Below are 21,023 nucleotides of genomic sequence, written 5' to 3'. Positions count from 1 at the left end.
ACGTCGGTGCCGGGCAAGATGGTGGAGGCTATTATTAAGAATAAAATTGCAGAGCATATACAAAAACATGGACTGATGAGACAAAGTCAGCACGGATTTAGTGAAGGGAAGTCTTGCCTCACCAATCTAATGCATTTTTTTGAGGGGGTAAGCAAACGTGGACAATGGGGAGCCGGTTGATATTGTATATCTGGATTTTCAGAAGGCGTTTGACAAAGTGCCGCACGAAAGACTCCTGAAGAAATTGCAGAGTCATGGAATCGGAGGTAGGGTATTATTATGGATTAAGAACTGGTTGAAAGATAGGAAGCAGAGAGTAGGATTGCGTGGCCAGTATTCTCAGTGGAGGAGGGTAGTTAGTGGGGTCCCGCAGGGGTCTGTGCTGGGTCCGTTGCTTTTTAATGTATTTATAAATGACCTAGAGATGGGAATAACTAGTGAGGTAATTAAATTCGCCGATGACACAAAATTATTCAGGGTCGTCAAGTCGCAGGAGGAATGTGAACGATTACAGGAGGACCTTGCGAGACTGGGAGAATGGGCGTGCAAGTGGCAGATGAAGTTCAATGTTGACAAGTGCAAAGTGATGCATGTGGGTAAGAGGAACCCGAATTATAGCTACATCTTGCAAGGTTCCGCGTTAGGAGTTACGGATCAAGAAAGGGATCTGGGTGTCGTCGTCGATGATACGCTGAAACCTTCTGCTCAGTGTGCTGCTGCGGCTAGGAAAGCGAATAGAATGTTGGGTGTTATTAGGAAGGGTATGGAGTCCAGGTGTGCGGATGTTATAATGCCGTTGTATCGCTCTATGGTGCGACCGCACCTGGAGTATTGTGTTCAGTACTGGTCTCCGTATCTCAAAAAAGATATAGTAGAATTGGAAAAGGTACAGCGAAGGGCGACGAAAATGATAGTGGGGATGGGACGACTTTCCTATGAAGAGAGGCTGAGAAGGCTAGGGCTTTTCAGCTTGGAGAAGAGACGGCTGAGGGGAGATATGATAGAAGTGTATAAAATAATGAGTGGAATGGATCGGGTGGATGTGAAGCGACTGTTCACGCTATCCAAAAATACTAGGACTAGAGGGCATGAGTTGAAGCTACAGTGTGGTAAATTTAAAACGAATCGGAGAAAATTTTTCTTCACCCAACGTGTAATTAGACTCTGGAATTCGTTGCCGGAGAACGTGGTACGGGCGGTTAGCTTGACGGAGTTTAAAAAGGGGTTAGATAGATTCCTAAAGGACAAGTCCATAGACCGCTATTAAATGGACTTGGAAAAATTCCGCATTTTTAGGTATAACTTGTCTGGAATGTTTTTACGTTTGGGGAGCGTGCCAGGTGCCCTTGACCTGGATTGGCCACTGTCGGTGACAGGATGCTGGGCTAGATGGACCTTTGGTCTTTCCCAGTATGGCACTACTTATGTACTTATGTACTTATGCTGTAAAGTGATGTGTGTAAATTCTAAGGCACATAGCTGAAAAGGGGGTGTGGAATGAGAGGGCTGTGGGCATTCCTAAAATCTATAGAATTGTTATAGCATTGTTATAGAATATATCTGGTCTATACCTAATTTAGGCGTCCGCGTTTACATCAAATTTTACTTAGCGTAACTGCCCACGACTAAATTTAGTGACGTGGACTGGCGCTAGGTGTATTGTATAAACTGCACTGAAATTTAGGCTTATTCTATAAAATATTCTTAGGTGTATTGAGCGTCAGCGTGCACAGGAGGAGCAAGAAGAAAGAAGAGCAGGGCAGCGAACGCGGCTGTGTCGGAGAGACGGGCGCTGAAGAAGGCTTCAGCTAGTGAGGGTTGGGGACCCCCGCCAGCAAAGGCATTTGTTGGTGAGGCGGGTGGGGGGTGAGGAGGCCAGGCAGGCAGATGGGTGGGGAGGCGGTGGTGGCGGGGCAGCACTCAAAATGTGCCCCCAGCCTCGGGCACTGGCCCCCTCCCACCGTAAGGTCTGGCTACGCCCATGATACTACTAGGTATGAATTTTGACACACAAATATCAAGGTCTAAGATAAATACCCAAATCATGTCGTCTGTAATTTATAAGCGCACATTTAAAAAGGGGGTATGAATCAAGTGATGCTCCTAAAAATGTTAAAAAAAACAGCAAAGCACAGAGTCCGCCAAATCCAATATAGGCGGTAAAACAACAAGGTAGACCCCAGACTTTGTTTTTAAAAAAAGTATTAATAGATTAAAAGTTCTACATGAAATGTTAGACATGGCCGTGATTTGCCAGTACAAATGGCTGCGACAAGAAGTAGGTCTCTGGAAATGAAAATAAAAATCAGTGTCTTTGTAAACAAATTCCAGTATCTTGCAAACAAAACAATAAAATGAATGAATGAATAAATAAATGGACTTAAAAAAACACAAGAAGAACTCTCAAATGCCCCTTTAACAATGGCACCATATTGGTATCTGGGTAGTCAAACAATATACAAGTTAGAGAGTTGCACGGGGACAGAAATCTTACCCATCCCCGCCCGTCCCTGCTGGAATCTTACCCGTCCCCACCCATCCCCACTGGAATCTTACCCGTCCCCGCCCATCCCCGCAAAAATTTAAACCATCCCAACCCGTCCCCACCCGTCCCCGTAAGAATTTAACCCATCCCCACCCATCCCCGTAAGAATTTAAAAGTGCATAAAAGAAAGTTCCAGTCAGCTCCCTCAGTCTCTTTCTGGATTTGAGCCACAGCACTGTAGGCAAGGAAGGAACGGAAGTTGGAACTTGGAACACTCTGGTGTGCACATGTAAGATTTGTCTCTGATCCATTGGCAGTGGGTGCTGAGAGGCCGCCACATGCACGCGCCAGTAGGTCAGGTGACATCTGATTCTCGTGCCTGTGTCAGAGCTGAGGTCTGTGCACCAGCCTGGGAGCAAAGAGGATTAATAACAACATAGTAAGTGACAGCAAATAGACCTGAACGGTCCATCCACTCTGCCCAATAGTCACACTCATGATCAATTCATCATTAAATCAACGAGTGTGATATTATATACTTGATTATGGTCTGTCTTTCGTGTTTCTGGAACAAAGACCACAGAAGTCTATCTGGCCCCATCCTTATGTTCCAACTGCTGGAGTTACCATCGAAGCCCACTCCAGCCTATTCATGTTCTCATTTGTGGGACACAGACCGTAAAAGTCTGTCCAGCACTGTCCTCATGTTCCAGCCACTGAAGTTGCTGTCTAAGCCCTTTCCAGCCCATCCAACACCAGATTGCCATGTATGAGAAACAGAACATACAAGTCTGCCAAATATCAGCTCTAGTTCATCACACCCAGAGTCGCCATCTAAGTTTCACTTGACATATCCACACATATGCAGCCATTTAAGGTTAGCTTTTATATAACTTCCATTTTCTAATTAGAGATCCTCTGTGTTCATCCCACGCCTTTTTGAATTACGTCATCATTTGTGACTCTGCCACCTCCTTAATGGAAGACTATCCACGTTTATGCTGTTAAAGCAAGGAAGAAGAGGAGGAGGAGACAGCACTCAAATAAATTGGTATTCAGTAGATGAGAGGCTGGTGCAGGTGCAGCTTACACTTCCACGGGAAGCCCACAGAACTGGTTCCATCCCCGCGGGAACCCCGCAGGAACTGCCTCCGTCCCCGCGGGAACCCCGCAGGAACTGCCTCCGTCCCTGCGGGAATCCCGCGGGTTCCGCGGGATTCCCGCGGGGACGGAAGCCATGCAGCTCTCTAATACAAGTAGAAAACAGTTAAAAGAAATGAGGTTTACGCAGCTGGTGTAAAATTCAAATATCAGCCTGGCTGGTGCAGCTGTTAAAACACAGCAAGCACTAAAAAAAAAAAAAGGGACCTAATGCCACAAATGATCAAAAACAGCCATACTAGGCTGAAACAAGGGAAAACCATTAAAAAAAAAAGCTCAGTGTACTTACATATTGTGGGATCAATCTCTCATAAAAATGCTATGAATGCAGTGAAAACAGACTTGCTGTGTCATCCTAACTTATATGTCTGCTGATGTCATGCACACATAATTGAATATCTGACATGAATTATTGCACAATTCAGCACTGTATAACATTATTAGAAAAGGATGTCATGCATAAGCTTAAAAATATCGGGGGAAAAAACTATTTCTATGTTTTGACAGAAATCCAGAGAACATCTCAGGGACTATTAATATTGGTCAGGTTACCTATGAAATTTCACCAACAATCAAGATACTAGGAGTCTTGGTTGATAGCTCAAAGTTTGTTCTTTGGTGAAAAAAAAGGTTTGTTGTTTGTTTTATGAGGAAGTTAAGATGTGTTCGGAGTTATTTCGAAGCAGATCAGTTTAGATTTTTAGTCCGAGGACTCTTGATTTCTCAGTTGGATTATTGCAATCGTATATCTGGGCTGCGATAAGAATCTTCTTAGAAAAGATCCAGACCATTCAGAATACTGCAGTTCGTCTGATCTTTGGATTTACCAAGTTTGACCACATTTCTTTGAGTTTTGTAAAAGTGCATTGGCTTCCAGTTGAGGCCAGAGTCATTTTTAAGTTGGCTTGCTTCCTGTTTAAGATTCTGCATGGTCTAGTTCCAAATTATTTATACGATCAGTTTCCATTTCCCATGGTGAAAAGGGCAAGATGTAATGGAGATATATATATATTTTTTTTTTTTACTTTTGTATCAGCCAGAGGGAAGAGGAGACAGACTACATCCTTTGAACTGGACTTTGGCAGCCAAGCATTGGAAAATGCTAAAGATTATGTTTTACTCTGATTTTAGGAAAGGTCAAAACTCTACTATTTCAAAATCATGTTCTGGTTTCTGTCCCGTGATTTAATTTGATGATAATTTCCAGAGGGTTGTCTTTGGTCTGTGGTACTATAATTACCCATCTAGAACTGCTAAACTATTAGTGGGTTATAAAACCAGTTTATTTTTATTGGACAACTATTCTACAAATACAAACTTAGGTAGAATATGTTTGCAAGAGGAGGCAGGTACTTGGGCAGAGTTGGGGGAGGGGGGCTCTCGGTTACACGTGTTCTGCACATCCCTCTGTATTTAGGCACCTACAATTATACCCAGTCTATGGTTGCTGTTAACTGACAACGATCCTGGCTTATACTAGTATTCTAACACAGACCCTGGGCGTCACAGCATCCCACCACCCATCCTTTGGGGGCTTAAACAGAGGCACCCAGTTGTAGAATTCCCCCTCCCGCATGTCCATGAGAGGAAGGGTTTATGAAATTAGGAGCAGGTTAAAGAAATGTGCAGAGAGAAAGATCAAGGGGTGACCCCATGATTCCCAACTCAACAGAAAAGGAATAGAATCAAAAACAGGAGGCTGGAGAATGAGGCAAAGCAAGTAAACATCTCATTTTCAGAGGTCCGGCATTAACTACAGCATCTATTTGCCAAGGCAGTGTACACAAGTCAATTAAATTCACCACCAAAGACAAAAAAAATTTCAAATTAAAGCCCTGAAAAAAAAAATTGTACCAGCTCACAAGTCATGAGATTGCATCGATTACACATACAATATACAAGAATTAGAAGACTAACAGTTCATCTCAGAGGAACCTGTAGTTGGGGCAGGTCTACATTGAGCGGATGAGTTGTGTATTTGAGAAATGGTTCAAACATCTGGAAGTAGTAGGAGACCGCCAGGACCCAGAGGACTAAAGTCCCAAGAGCAGCTCCCACCCTCCATCATCCATGGAAAGTGAAGACTGATTACAATAAATTAGCAAGAACCCTCAAAAAAAAGCTGTTCATGTCAGAGAATTGGGTAAGGATCATGCCAAAATTCATATATGGAGATCAACAAAGTCAAAAATGCAGCAAGACCAAAGCTGTAGAGGAAGCTACATGGACCACATGAAGGAGAATGGCAGAAAACCCTTGACATCCGCTGTTCTGGGATTCTGGTGTCTTCGGTTTTGGCTCATTTACATGTCATGGTAATAGACTAACCTTACTGCAGTAATTACTTTCTACAGTATGAGAAGTTGTGTTGCACAAGTGGATGAAGTCCAGTGTGATGGAATGGATTTATAATGTTTACACATTTGGCATTTCCTACCTCTTTCAGCCCTCGTAGTTCGATCTCACTTACACACTGACGCACGAGGTATGGAATCTGGGGAGCCTTGGAGGGAGCAAAGTCCGCCAACATCCCCTGTTGAGAGAAAGAAGGGAAAGAGTAAAGCAGTTGATATACCACCTTTCTGTGGAGCAGCCAAAACGGTTTACATATTATATACAGATACTCTGTCCCTAGTAGGCTCAAATTTAAGGGGGGGGGGGGGGGGTTGAGTGATGCCCAGGGTCTCAAGGAGCTGCAAAAAGATTTACTCACCTTTTCAAACCCAAATTTAGACTGAGTTACATTTAAGTCTAGCAGATGTTTCTCAAAGGGTCAATACTCAAAGGATTTATGCTCCTACATTAACCCTTTTGAAAATATAGGCTAAGTGCCTACATAAATACTCAAAGTTGCACTAAAACCCTAAACTTAGGAGCGGAAATGGGCATATTTAGGGTTAGGAAAAAGTTGGCATTGATTTTTCAGCACTAAAATCTAAGCAAATGAATGCTACGGATAAGTTTTTATGCATAACTTTAAGCTTCTAAATTAAGATGAGTAATTTAGGGCTCTTTTACTAAAGCTTAGCTGGGCCACATGACACACTAGGAGTCCCATTTACTAAGGTGTGCTAGTGTTCTAAACATATAGACGCATATAGGAATATTATGGGCCATCTACAAGGTTAGCGTGAGCTAAAAAGGCTAGCACGCCTCTAGCACACCTTAGTAAACAGGGCTCTAGGTATAAGACAGGACATGTAGCACTTAGCATACGCTGAAGATTTAATAAAAGAGCCCCTAGGTTCTAAATTTGGCAGGAGATGGGCACAAAGTTACGAGCACTAACTTTTCACCTGAGGGAGTAGAGGTTAAGTAAGTTGCCTAAGATTACATGGAGCGGCAGTGGGATTTAACCACTGGTTCTGACGACACTGTTGCTCCAATCACTTGTCCACTCCACAGGAAAATTTAGATCATAGCCCAAAGCCAAAAGCTGGAGAGACTGTCAAAATTCTGGCTCATGTTCCACATGTTCCTTCACAGAGCATCAGAACATAAGTGTTGCCATACTGGGACACACTGAAGGGCCATCAAGCACAGTACCTGGCAAGATCCCAAAATAGTAAAACAGATTTTATGCTGCTTTTCCTAGGAATTCCACTGTTTATTTCTAAGTCCATCTTAGTAATGGCTTATGGACTTTTCTTTTAGGAAATTAGCTAAGCCTTTTTTTAAACCTTGCTAAGCTAACTGCTTTTACCACATTCCCTGGCAATGAATTCCAGAGTTTACATTACATATTGAATGAAGAAATATTTTCTCCAATGTATTTTAAATTTATTACTCGATAGCTTCATTTACTATTCAGCTGTCCACCAGTCACAAGAAACAAGAAGGCACTAGGACCTGAAATTTTCTCTCTCATCACAGAGACATAACACTGTGTAATTGGGCAGGGAACATACAAGAGACCTGGAGAATGACACTCATGAATTTGTATGTATACAATTGTCTCCAATGCCTCACCCAGAGCCCACTTCAAACCACATTTAAGGCTCCCCCAAGGCTGCTTCCATATGGTTTTCCCTGAAGGGTGAACCAGTAAAAGTTGCTGTATCACAAAGGATATAGTGGAATTAGTTCATAGAAGAGCAGCCAAAGTGATTAGGGGAATGGAACTCCTTTCATATGAGGAAAGACTAAAAAGGTTAGGGCTCTTCAGCTTGGAAAAGAGATGGCTGAGGAGGGAAATGATAGAGATCTACAAAATACTGAGTGGTATGGAACGGGTAAGTGAATTGATCATTATTCTTTCAAAAAATACAAAGGCCAGGGGACACTCGAAGTTACACAGAAATACTTTGAAAAAATATTTCCTCTGGAACTTACTAGAGATTGTGGTAACTGTAGTTAGCATTACTGAGTTTTAAAAAAAGGATTTGGACAAGTTCCTGGAGGAAAAGTCCATAGTCTGCTATTGAGATAGACATGGGGAATCTACTGCTTGCCCTGGGATTGGTAGAATGGAATATTGCTTCCAGTGCTTTTTTTTGTAGGAATAAAAGGTACCAGTACTCATACAAGGCAACCCATAGGGGCAGGGCCATTATACGTGGCTCCACCCCTACAGCAGCCACACCCCTTTTACCAGTCATGTATAAGCTTCTCTCCAGCACTGTTCTCTGCGCATAGCCTGCTCGGTTTTAGTGAAGCCCCCTTGCATCTGCTGAGCTCCTCCCTCATCTGTCACTCTCCTGCTCCTGTGTTAACGCAAAACACCCGGGTCCCAACACACAGGAGCAGAAGAGAGAGAGAGACCGACCAAGGGAGCAGAACCTTCTAGCGCCTGTCCCGTGGAATCTTGCTCGTCCTGCCTCTCCCTCTTGGCGGTCTTCCCGGCAAAAATCCAATTAGTAGCGAGATTCCATGCTACCAATCCCAGAGCAAGCAGTGGCTTCTGCCATGTCCATCTCAATAACAGATCAAGCACTTTTCCTCCAGAACTTGTTCAACCTTTTTTAAAATCCAGATGCGCTAACTGCTGTTACCACATCCTCCGTCAGCGAGTTCCTGAGCTTCACTATTCTTTGAGTGAAAAAATATTTCTTCCTATTTGTTTTAAAAGTGTTTCCATGTAATTTTGAGTGCCCTCTGGTCTTTGTACTTTTTGAGAGAGTAAAAAGCGATTCACTTTTACCTATTCTACACCACTCAGAATTTTATAGACCTGTAATCACAACCCTCAGCAGTCTTTTCCAAGCTGAAACGCCCTAACCTCCTTAGCCTTTCCTCATACGGGAGGAGCTCCATCTCCTTTATCATTTTGGTCGCTCTTCTTTGAACCTTTTCTAATGCTGCTATACCTTTTTTGAGATATGGCGACCATAACTGAACGCAATACTCAAGGTGAGGTCACACCATGGAGCATCCCTTTCCTAATAATTCCTAGCATCCTGTTTGCTTTATTGGCTCAAAATCTGAATTTGGCCTTGTTTCGGTCTCAGCCGAAAATGCTGGTGCATTTCTGAGTGGAGCAGTGTGCACTTCCACCCGCCCCCCTCCCCACCAGCTCTCACCGTCACTGGTCCAGCTTTGACTGGAGCGCTGGGGACGCATACATTAGTAAAATTCTCTCTGCATTCTGGGTGGACTACCAGATGGCAGTCTTTGCATTTCAGGGACTGTTTTCCAAATCTGATCCTTTTACTGCACACAGCACATGTTTCAACCCGGATCACCTGTGAACAGAACAGAAGATAAGATCATGCTTAAGGCTCTACCACCAGGGACCTTAGTAGTACCTGCAAACTCTCCAGGGTCGACTCGCGCTCCATGAATTTGCATTAATTGCAGGACTTTTGGGGGGAGGGAATGTGGACAAGACCCCTATAAATCTGAGCAACTGAATTAAAGCTGTTCTGCTCACTGCTCTGACCCCTCTCCTTCAGGTAGAATAGGAGAGCAGAGGAGGACCTAGAGAAGAAGGAACCAGAGCAACTGTTTCTGCTTTGCTATGTTTACTCCAGCCAAATCTCATCCATCAAGAGATCAGGTGGGGAGAAATCAGAAGAGGAAGAGCTGAAAAGCCACCTGGCAATTCCACTATGGAGCCACCAGATGTTTTCTAGGTGGCAAAGAGTGGTCCATTTTGGTGTGTGCCAAGAGGGAGATTAAACTTCTGAAATGTTTTATAAAACTTGGCTATGTACCCCATTCAGCCTGGACATCTGCCCCACCTTCATATGTTTAGTTGCCTCTCACCTTCTTCTCCATAAAATCCATATCAAGGTCCTGAGCCTGCTCCTCAGATAATCAAGGTAGAATCACCTCATCCAAATAAGCCTCAAGTTCATTGGGACCTAGACTGGACTCAAGTGTATAGAGCTCTTTACTAGTACTTCCAAAACCTCCCCTTTTTTTTGTTAGGGCCCTCCTGTCTGTCTATTTTTGATAAGCAAAATATTATTCTTCACCTTCAGTTTATGAGCCATTTCCCTGCTCCGTTATTAAATGCAAAATACCTTTGCTTTACCATATCCAATTGGTAGTGTAGCCTCTTCATTTGAAGGTCATGAAGTTGCTTCCTACCCTCCAAAAGCCTTTCCCAAGTTCCTTATCCCAAGGATTCCTCTTACATAACTCCTCACGTTTTTCAAGAATAACCCTGAGCTTCCCTTCCAGCTCTTCGGACAACTTCTTATAAGATGTCACACTTATTAAATTTAGCTCAGAGAATGGCCCTGAGGTCCTCCCACACTCATCAGCGACGCTTCACCATGAGTGGTGGAGGGAGATATTAGGAAGTAGCTCTCCCATTAACTGTTTCACTATGTCAGGGTCAACTAATAGGCTGTCATTCAATCTCCAGTACCTGCACCCAACTTGATAAGCCCCCAGCAGAGCGTTACCCAACTAGGGCCATAGCTGGAGTACACTATTGACTCAATACCAGTCATGGATCTCCAAAGTTATATCCCATGTTAACCAAAACATATTTATTCTTGAATACTAGTGATGAACTTGTGATAAGAACGTGTAACCCCTATGAAGCGGATTTCTGCGTCACCATGAATTTCTACAGGAAAGGAGAGGGAGAGGGCTCCAGAATTGGTGGGAGGAGTTGAAGTGAGGGGGGGACCTTGGGGATTTTTAAGAGGAAAAAAGGAGAGTAGATGAAGACAAGACACAGGGCACTGGGGATTAAAGACAAATAAACACTGACAAAAGTCTTTCCATGCCTGGAACATCTCCATTGCTGTCATTTGGTGTAAATTGTCTGCATACAAATCTAGCAGGCAAAATATTTTGAACATCTTTGTCTAAAAGATTCAGTGACAGAAAAAAAATATTCTCTCTGATCTCAAAGACAGCCAAAGCCATGACAGACAAAAATTGTTTTAAAGAACCCAGAGGAAAGTCTCACTACTGTTAGAAAAATTTAACATATAAATGCTAAATTTCAGTATTTCATTTGCATAAATTCATATTGCCTGATGAATCTGCTACTTAATATGGCAGCAGGTGTGTATTTTGAGGAGAGACTTCCAATGCAGCTGACCCCTAATGCAAGAATGTTTTAAAGAGACTTCTCGGAGTGTAGGGGATTAAAATATGCTAAAAAGCTGAGCTGGTTTTCTGTTACCTATATTGTTAGAATTCTGAACCTCTCGGTTCTGCTAATCCGTTAGGATGGTACAGAAAGTGGTAACTAAACAAACAATCATGTACTGATGGGATTGTTTGCACTTCCTTCCCTCTAGTGGTTCATCTCAGGAACAATTATGAAAACCTCTGGCCAACTTCATAAGAGCATAAGAATAGCCATTGTTCTGCCCCCATATTCACGGTAGCAGGGGGCATTGTTGTATGTTTGTGTTGTCTGTGTCATTTCAGCTCCTGTGAGACTGCAAGAAAGAAGTCACCAGAGAAACAGTGAACCGGAAACAAGCAAGACATTGCCAAGTTTTAAGATCCAGATATGAATAGACTTTTGCATGCTTATGTTTATAGTTTAAGAAGTTGAACAGTGGTATCTACAGACGCCAGGCGGGGAGTGTTATACCCCCATATTCATGATAGCAGGGTGCATGGTTATGTATATTTAGTATGTGCATTAGGGCTGATATCCCTGTAGGTTGTGGTTTCCTGTGATTGACCCCTTGTGATCTCTCCCTATTGGCTCTTAGTTATAGGTTAGGGCCAGCCCTCCCTGTCTCTCCCTGGTGGCTGTGTACCAGTCTTGTCAGCATATGTTTATGATCAGCAACTGTTAAAGCATATAAACATCAGTAGAACCTTTATAGATTATTGTCTTGCTGCACCCCACGCCTGGAATAGACTTCCCGAGCATGTACGTCTAGCCCCGTCTTTAGCCGTTTTCAAGTCCAAACTAAAAACCCACCTCTTTACCACTGCATTTGACTCCTAACTCACTTACCCTGTCTTTTATCCTCACCTTTTCATTCCCTTACCCTTAATTGTTCTGTCTACCTGTCTTATCTAGATTGTAAGCTCTTTGAGCAGGGACTGTCTTTTGTGTATGGTGTACAGTGCTGCGTATGCCTTGTAGTGCTATAGAAATGATAAGTAGTAGTAGTAGTTGTAAGTAGTGGGATGTATAAGGTACTTTCTGGAAATAAGACCAACAAAGAAGCTAAACATTCTCTGCTTTGGAAGTCCCCACAGACGCTGAGGTTTATTTTCAGGGAGAAATCTGTTGAATGGGGCAAGTTTAAAGTGACAGAGGTGGTTTTAAAACACACATTTACGAATAAAATTAGTAATGCTTACTTCGTTAGTAAGATGCTTTTCAGAAAAATATATTGTAACAAATTTGAAGGTTGGTTCCTATATAAAATGGAAGAGTGAACTGTCTCCCTCCCCTGCCCCCAATTATTAGAACATGTTTTAACCCCACCCATGCCTCCTCCATCCTCCCCTACCGTTTTTGAGGTCAATGTGTGCTGGGAAGCCCCTTTCTTCTGGGAACTGGTGATCATAATCTTGGCTTGAGGTTCTAGTTCTAGTCTTGTTTCCAGTTCTGGTTCTGGTTCCACCTTGCTGATCTGTGGAAGCATCTCAGAGTCATCACTACTGCTCCAGATTGTGGTCAGACCTGCTTGAGAACAAGGTAGATGTGTCAACAATGGCCTTCATTGAATACACAGCCCCACATTGTTCATGTAACACATACTGCATTGCGAATGGTCAGGGGAAGGTTTACAAATTGCAGAGGGAACTTTCCTCTAACAGAGGCATTAACAAGTAAGTGGCACACTATAATACAGGTTGCCTGCACAGGAGGGCAGAGAAGAGAAATAGGGCGATGTGTCAGACTGGAGGTCCAGCTCCAGAAAGAGATCTCTACAGACCTGTTATCGTGGAGAGCCGGCTGCGGCAGGAACGCCTACGTGGAAGAACTTCAATAGTTGACACGGCTTTGGCTGGTCCTCCGTTCTCAGCTTTTGTTACCACAGGCTCATTTACCTGTAAAGACAAAAGGAGATATAGCCTAAGAAGCACTGGTAATGGGCAGGATTATGCCTGTCTAGAACCGCAGACAGCACCCTCCTTCTGGACCAGTACTGAGACATGCTGGTATCATCTAATCTCATACTGCTTTTCATACGTTCTTCTTTCACATCAAGAACACACACCCTGAGAAACAGTTAACACATGACTGTTACCTGGTGGTAAAAATGACCAAGAGCCCAATAACTAGGCGCATGTACTACTGTTACACCAGCAAAACAGAATTCAGGCTAGGAAAAAGCACCAAGGTTGAGTCAGGAAACCTGATATAAGGACACAAGAACCTTTAGCGCTGTCTAATTTTGGCTGAAGAATCATTCCTAGTGTAATGTAGAGACTCCAGTTGACCCCTAGTGTTTCCCTCATCCCCCACCCTCCAGCTACAGATCCCTCTGTGCCTTACCCCAGGTTTTCCCCTCACCCTCCCCCAAGCTATGGATCCCTCTGTGCCTTACCCCAGTCTTTACACCTCACTACCCCCCCTCCCACTAAGGGATCCTATGTTCTCTTAGGCTTCCATAGCTAGTGTCATGGTTCTTGCATCTGAGTTTGCTTGATGAACGTTGTAGCCATTTTGCCACGGCTTACTTCAGGGTTATGCTGTGTGGTTTTCTTATGTAGTAGCTCTCAATCCAGATTAAATGTGATTGGAGACATCAACCAAACTCTTGTGGGTAAGAAAAGAAAAGAAAAGAAAAAAGTCATTGGCCCTCGGTATTGATTTTTTGGGTGCTAAGTTTGCATTGTTTGAGTGATGGCCAAGCTTTGTTTATATTACTTTTGTCACTGTTGAGGTTGGGGGGGGGGGGGGTCTCATTTCTACTGCTTTTTTTTTTTATCTTAATGAGCCACTGACAGTCTTTTTCCCAGGATCCTTGTGTCAAATCCGATAGCGTGGTCTATTTTCGTCCCATGTAGGGCTAGAGCTGATTTGTTTGTGCTATCACTTCATTGTTCTGATTTCCATATTATTTATAAATGTTAAAATAGCACCGGTCCCAGTACTGATCCCTGCAGCACTCACTATTCACCCTCCTTCTTTGAAAGGAATGACCATTTAACCCTACCCTCTCTGTTTTCTGTCTAATAACCAATTCCTAATCCACACCAGAACCTTGCCTCCTATCCCATGACACTCTAAATTTTCTCAGGAGTCTCTCATGAGGAACTTTGTCAAAAGCTTTCTAAAAATCTACATATACTACACCAACCGGCTCACCGTTATCCACATGTTTATTCACGCCTTCAAAGAAATGAAGCAAATTGGTGATGCAAGACTTCCCTTGGCTGAACCCATGCTATTTATGTGTTCTGTAATTTTATTCTTAATAATAGTTTCAACTAATTTTACCCGGTACCGATGTCGGGTTTTTACTGGTCTGTATTTCCCGGATCACCCCTGGAACCCTTTTTAAACCATTGTCAGTACAGGTAGCTGAAAGCTGCTTTAAATATGGCAACTCATCTTTACACAAGGAAGGTAAACAAAAACGAGAGAAACAGGAATCCTATATGGTTCTCCAAACAAGTGGATGAAAAAATAAGGACAAAATTGACTCAGATACAAAATTTAGATTGTGAGCCCTCCAGGGACAGGGAAATACCCAGTGTACCTGAACACAACTCACCTTGAGCTACTACTGAAGAAGGTGTGAGCAAAATCCTAACAAGCTTTGTTCCAGAAACACAGAAGAACGCAACAAGAGGATCAGAAAAAGATATCAAATATGATCTTAATGAGCAAATTAAAAAAAAAAAAGCTATAGAGAAAATATCAACTACATCTGTCGAAGCACAGGCTTTCTATTGAGAAGTATGTTGAAAAGCAGAAAGAAGTGAAGCTACCGAGTGCTAGAGACTCAAACAATAAAAGTTATTCCATCATCACTTTCTTGAATATTTGTATGAACGTTACAACTTTGAATTAGAAGTCGATGCACTATGGTATATACTAGTGGCTGTATGATGTGGTACATTCACATTTAAGTTGGTTATGTAAAGTTTTTGAGCACATCACATTATTATTTTTAAAGGGTTTTATAAACTTCATGTAGTTAAAATGTAATGCCAAGAAGTGCAGAGTGATTCACTTGGGGTGCAGAAATCCAAAAGAGAAGTACCAGATAGGAGGGGAGAGACTGGTAAGCTCTGCTCAGGAGAGGGGCCTTGGGGTGATGGTGTCCGAGGATCTCAAGGTGACAAGGCGGTGACCACGGCCAGAAGGATGCTAGGCTGCAGAATGGAATATAACCAGCAGAAAAAAGGAGGTGTTGATGTCATTAGTGAGGCCCCACCTGGAGTACTGAGTTCAATTTTGGAGACCTTATCTTGCTAAGAATGTGAAAACACAAAGTAGTTAAAAGAAAAGCGACAAAAATGGTATGGAGTTTGCGTAGCAAGACGTATGAGGAGAGACTTCATGACCTAACATGTGTACCCTGTTCTTTGGCCGCTGAAGAGGTAGCACTGCTACTGACCTGAATTATGTGTTAAGGTGATAGGAAGTAGAATATTTGCAAGGTTACTAAGGGCATCTGATTACTGGGTTAGCTTCAAAGGGTTTGTTTGAAGCAGTCTCCTTAGAATCCAAACTATATAGAGAGGAAAGGTCCTATTTAACTTTCTTTCTGAGAAGTTCTGAGACAAGAGGACATTTGTCTGGTAAGTGACATTATTTTGCTCTGTGATTGGTAACAAAGATTGGGTTTAACAGAGAAATTATAGGATATTGATAAACACAGAATTAAAAAAAAAAAGCAAGCAAACATTTTATTAGCATCTTCATACCCTTCCCCCCATAGTTTTAAAACTTGAATTTTCTGCAATAGCATTAACAGATAGACTCTATAAGGTACTGCAGGGCCAATGACATAGGAGAATGTGGGAGGGTGGTTCTAGAAGCCAAATTTAGGCTCTTAAGTAAAAAGCTCAAATCCAGAACCTCTAGGGTAGCATTCTCCAAAGTGCTCCCTGTTCCATGTGCAGTGCCCAACAGACAGGCAGCTCCGGAGTCTCAATGCATGGATAAGGCGATGGTGCAGGGAGGAGGGTTTTAGATTTGTAAGGAACTGGGCAACATTCTGGGGAAGGGGGAGCCTATTCTGGAATGATGGGCTCCACCTTAACCATGGTGAGACCAGGCTGCTGGCATCAGCTTTTAAAAAGAAGGTAGAGCGAACCTGGGGGAAAGGCCAACAGTCATTCAAAATTGCATGGGATTCAGAACAAGGTATCTTTCAAAGATATCATTAAAACAGGGATAGGGTATCCCGATAGTGAGGTTGTGAGAGACCATAGTAGATCAGGTGTCCTTAAATAAAAATAAAAAACAGACATAATACTGTCAAGTACTACACATGATGTAAATAGGAACAACAAACAGTTTGAAATGTCTATATGCGAATGCCAGGAGCCTAAGAAATAAGATGGGAGAGTTAGAATATATTGCACTAAATGAAAAACTAGATATAATAGGCATCTCTGAGACCTGGTGGAAGGAGGGTAACCAGTGGGACACTGTCAAACCGGGGTACAAATTATATCGTAGTGATAGGGTGGGTCAAATTGGTGGAGGGGTAGCATTGTATATTAAGGAGAGCCTTGAATCAAATAGATTGAAAATTCTGCAGGAAACCAAAATGTCTTAGAATCACTGTGGATTGAAATTCCATGAGTAAAGGGGAAAAGGATAGTGATAGGAGTGAACTATCGTCCGTCTGGCCAGGATGAACAGATGGATGTAGAAATGTTATCAGAAATTAGGGAGACTAACAAACTGGTCAACACAATAATAATGGGTGATTTCAATTACCCCAACACTGATTGGGTAAATATTACATCAGGGCATGCTGGGGAGATACAATTCCTTGACAAAATCAAGGACAGTTTTATAGAGCAGCTGGTACAGGAGCCAACAAGAGGAAAAATTCTAGACCTAGTCCTTAGTGGAGCGCATGGGGTAATGGTGATGGGGCTGCTTGATAACAGTGATCATAACATGATCAGATTTGATATTGGTTGATATTGGCTTTGGAGTAAGTACACACAGGAAATCCAATATGTTAGCATTTACCTTTCAAAAAGGAGACTATGATAAAATGAGAACGGTGAAAAACAAATTTTTAAGGAGCAGCTGCACAAGCCAAAAATTTACATCAAGCGTGGATGCTGTTCAAAAATACCATCCTAGAAGCCCAGGCCAAATATATTCCTTCATTCCTGGTGTAGCTATTAGAGCTGAAAGAAAATCCTTCAGGAAATGGAAGAAGGATCAGACTGAAAATAAAAAACAGCATAAAGGAATGGCAAGTCAAATGCAAAGCGTTGAAACAGAAGGAAAAGAGGGACACTGAAAAAAAGATTGCATTGTGTTGGAAGCAAAGACATATGGTAAACATTTTTTTTTAGGTGTATTAAAAGCAAGAAGCCAGCAAAAGAATTGGTTGGACTGCTACATGACCGAGGGGTATAAGGGACACTTAGGGAAAACAAAACCATAGTGGAGACATTAAATTAATTCTTTGCTTCAGTCTTCATCGAGGAAGATTTGGGAGAGATACCAGTGCCAGAAATAGTATTCAATGCTGATGAGTCAGAGAAACTGAATGAAATCTCTATTGGAAGATATAATGGAACAATTTGACAAATTGAAGAGTAGCAGATCTCCTGGACCGGATGGTATTCATCCCAGAGTACTGATAGAATTGAAAAATGAACTTGCAGAACTATTGTTAGTAATGTGTAATTTATCTTTAAAATCAAGCATAGTACTGGAAGACTGGAGGGTGGCCAATGTAACACCAATTTTTTAAAAAGGTTCTAGAGGTGATCTGGGAAATTATAGACCGGTGAGCCTGATGTTGGTGCCAGGCAAAACGGTAGATAATATTATAAAGAGCAAAATTACAGAGCATATTCAAAAGCATGGATTAATGAGACAAAGCCAAAATGGATTTAGTGAAGGGAAATCTTGCCTCACCAATCTATTACATTTCTTTGAAGGGGTGAACAAACATGTGGATAAAGGTGAGCTGGTTGATATTGTGTATCTGGATTTTCAGAAGGCGTTTGACAAAGTACCTTATGAAAGACTTCAGGGGAAATTGCAGAGTCATGGGATAGGAGGTAGTGTTCTATTGTGGATTAAAAACTGGTTAAAAGATAGAAAACAGAGAGTAGGGTTAAATGGTCAGTATTCTCAATGGAGAAGGGTAGTTAGTGGGGTTCCCCAGGGGTCTGTGCTGCGACCGCTGCTTTTTAACATATTTATAAAATGATCTAGAGATGGGAGTAACTAGTGAGGTAATTAAATTTGCTGATGACACAAAGTTATTCAAAGTCGTTAAATCGCGGGAGGATTGTGAAAAATTACAAGAGGACGAGACTGGGAGACTGGGCGTCTAAACGGCAGATGACGTTTAATGTGAGCAAGTGCAAAGTGATGCATGTGGAAAAGAGGAACCCAAATTATAGCTACGTTATTCAAGTTTCCACATTAGGAGTCACCAACCATGACATCATCGTCAATGATATGTTGAAACCCTCTGCTCAGTGTGAGGCAGTGGCTTAGAAAGAAAAATAGAATATTAGATATTATTAGGAAACTAATGGAAAACAAAAATGAGGATGTATCACTCCATGGTGAGACCGCACTTCGAATATTGTGTGCAGTTCTGGTCACCGCATCTCAAAGATATGGTGGAATTAGAAAAGGTACAGAGAAGGGCGATGAAATGACTTCCCTATGAGGAAAGGCTAAAGCAGCTAGGGCTCTTCTGCTTGGAGAAGAGATGGCTGAGGGGAGATATGATAGAGGTCTATAAAATGAATGGAATGGAACGGGTAGATGTGAGTCGATTGTTTACTCTTTCCAAAAATACTAGGACTAGGAGGCAAGCAATGAAGCTACAACGTATGTTTACTCTTTCCAAAAATACTAGGACTAGGAGGCAAGCAATGAAGCTACAACATAGTAAATTTAAAAAGAATCGGAGAAAATATTTCTTCACACAATGTGTGATTAAACTCCGAAATTCGTTCCCGGAGAATGTAGTAAAAAGAAGTTAGCTTAGTGGAGCTTTAAAAAGGTTTGGATAGCTTCCTACTACTACTATTTAGCATTTATATAGCGCTGCACAAACATAGAAGAAAGACAGTCCCTGCTCAAAGAGCTTACAATCTAATAGATAAAAAATAATAAAGCAAGCAAATCAATTAATGTGTAGAGGAAACAGGAGAGGAGGGTAGGTAGAAGTGAGCGGTTACAAGAAGAAATGTCCATAAGCCATTATTAAAATGGACTTTGGGAAACTCCACTGCTTATTTCTAGGATAAGCAGCATACAATGTATTGTACTGTTTTGGGACCTTGCCAGGTACTTGTGACCTGGATTGGCCACTGTTGGAAACAAGATGCTGGGCTTGATGGATTCTCAGTCTATCCCAGTATGGCAGTACTTATGTACTTAGGAGAAACCAGGCTAATACGATGGACGTTCAAATATTTGAAAGGTATTAATCTAGAAACCAACGTTTTCCAAAGACAGGAAGGTGGTAGAACTAGAGGACATGAATTGAGGTTGAAGGGGGGCCGACTAAGGAATAGCATCAGGAAGTTCTTTCACAGAGAGGGTGGTAGATACCTGGAATTCCCTCCCCACAGTGGTGATGAAAACTGTAACGGAATTCAAAAATGAATGGGATAAAGTCAAAGACAAATGAATCCTGTTTAGAAGGAATGGACCAAGGGGGGGGGGGGGTGCCGCGCACCGGTCAGCTTCGTTTGTTTCCATGCTCCCTCTGCTCCGGAACAGCGGCGTGTACCCGGGGTGGGGGAGGGGTGCATCGGCGATCCGCCCCGGGTGTCAGCCCCCCTAGGAACGCCACTGAATGGATTCAAAGAAGCTTAGCAGTGTTTAGGTGGCAACACCAGTAATTGGGAAGCAAAGCCACTGCTGGGCAAACTTCTATGGTCTATGCCCTGAAAATTTACCTTTGAAGTTATCACATCATGCCTTATCTTTTTGGGCAGACTGGATAGTCCATACAGGTCTTTATCTGCTGTCATCTACTATGTTACAATTAAGCCAAAATACTGCCATGAAAGTTATAAACAGGATGGAGCATCGCCTCTATTGAGGTAGTTACATTGGTTACCGGTTAAGGATTAGGTGAGATATGGGATGCTGACAGGGTGCATAAGATTATCTGAGGACAGTGCAGTTTATTTGAAGACTGTACATTCACCGAGATCCGAAAGCGGCAGGGCTTTTTTTGAGGGGGCACTTGGAGGTACTGAGTACCGGCACCTTTTCTACTGTCTGCTAAAATTGACCCATGGTCTCCAAGTTTTAAATGAAAGAGCTCAGGCCCTACACACCAATTCAGCTATGTCATAGATTCTGTGACTGGTTGCAAGGGGGGGGGGGGGGGCTCAGTGATCACCCCACTGCTGAAGGGTGGCCTGGCATTTGAGTACCGGCACCTTTTTCTCTAGAAAAAACACACTGGAAAGCGGTTTTACTACTTCAGACTGTGAAGCACATATTACAGGGGACGGGCTCTCTGCTCTCCCAGAAATTGTACAACAACAAAACAACATTTTCAATTTAGGAAAACTGGATACTTGGCAAGTTAAGCCTCATTGTTACTGCTTGACAAGGAAGTCAAAGATGGAGTTACGATTTGAAGAAGGTAGTATAATTTATGGGTTGGTCATTCTGAATGGGAATCGTGATTTTATGTAGATTACTCATTTTAATTTGTAATAAGGGAACAAGCGGAGTTTAAGTGCCTGTTTTAATCCTGTTTAGGTGCAGAAATACCACGAGTGAACACATGGTGTCAGCATTTCCACACTCAGGCTGCATGTGGGAGAGATTTTGCACTTTCCCCTCCTGGTGTTT

General features: G+C 42.4%; 1 protein-coding gene across 4 annotated transcripts in view; it reads right to left on the bottom strand.

Annotated features, from left to right (window-relative positions):
* LOC115473810 (rac GTPase-activating protein 1-like) overlaps positions 1 to 21,023 on the bottom strand; it is an 83,905-nt gene that overhangs the window by 11,201 nt on the left and 51,681 nt on the right. For 3 of the 4 annotated variants that reach the window (XM_030208924.1, XM_030208923.1, XM_030208925.1), the window contains exons 8-11: positions 12,961 to 13,075; positions 12,532 to 12,707; positions 9,166 to 9,327; positions 6,084 to 6,179 (exon numbers count right to left, since the gene is read on the bottom strand). In XM_030208924.1, the coding sequence (XP_030064784.1) occupies positions 6,084 to 6,179; positions 9,166 to 9,327; positions 12,532 to 12,707; positions 12,961 to 13,075 (549 nt within the window). The remainder of the gene's footprint in view (positions 1 to 6,083; positions 6,180 to 9,165; positions 9,328 to 12,531; positions 12,708 to 12,960; positions 13,076 to 21,023) is intronic. The other variant, XM_030208926.1, reaches the window with a different exon arrangement.

The sequence above is a fragment of the Microcaecilia unicolor genome, chromosome 7 (assembly GCF_901765095.1).
Source record: "Microcaecilia unicolor chromosome 7, aMicUni1.1, whole genome shotgun sequence".
NCBI lineage: Eukaryota > Metazoa > Chordata > Amphibia > Gymnophiona > Siphonopidae > Microcaecilia > Microcaecilia unicolor.
The sequence above is the reverse complement of the archived record's forward strand: the minus strand, read 5'-3'. Positions and strand labels throughout refer to the sequence as shown.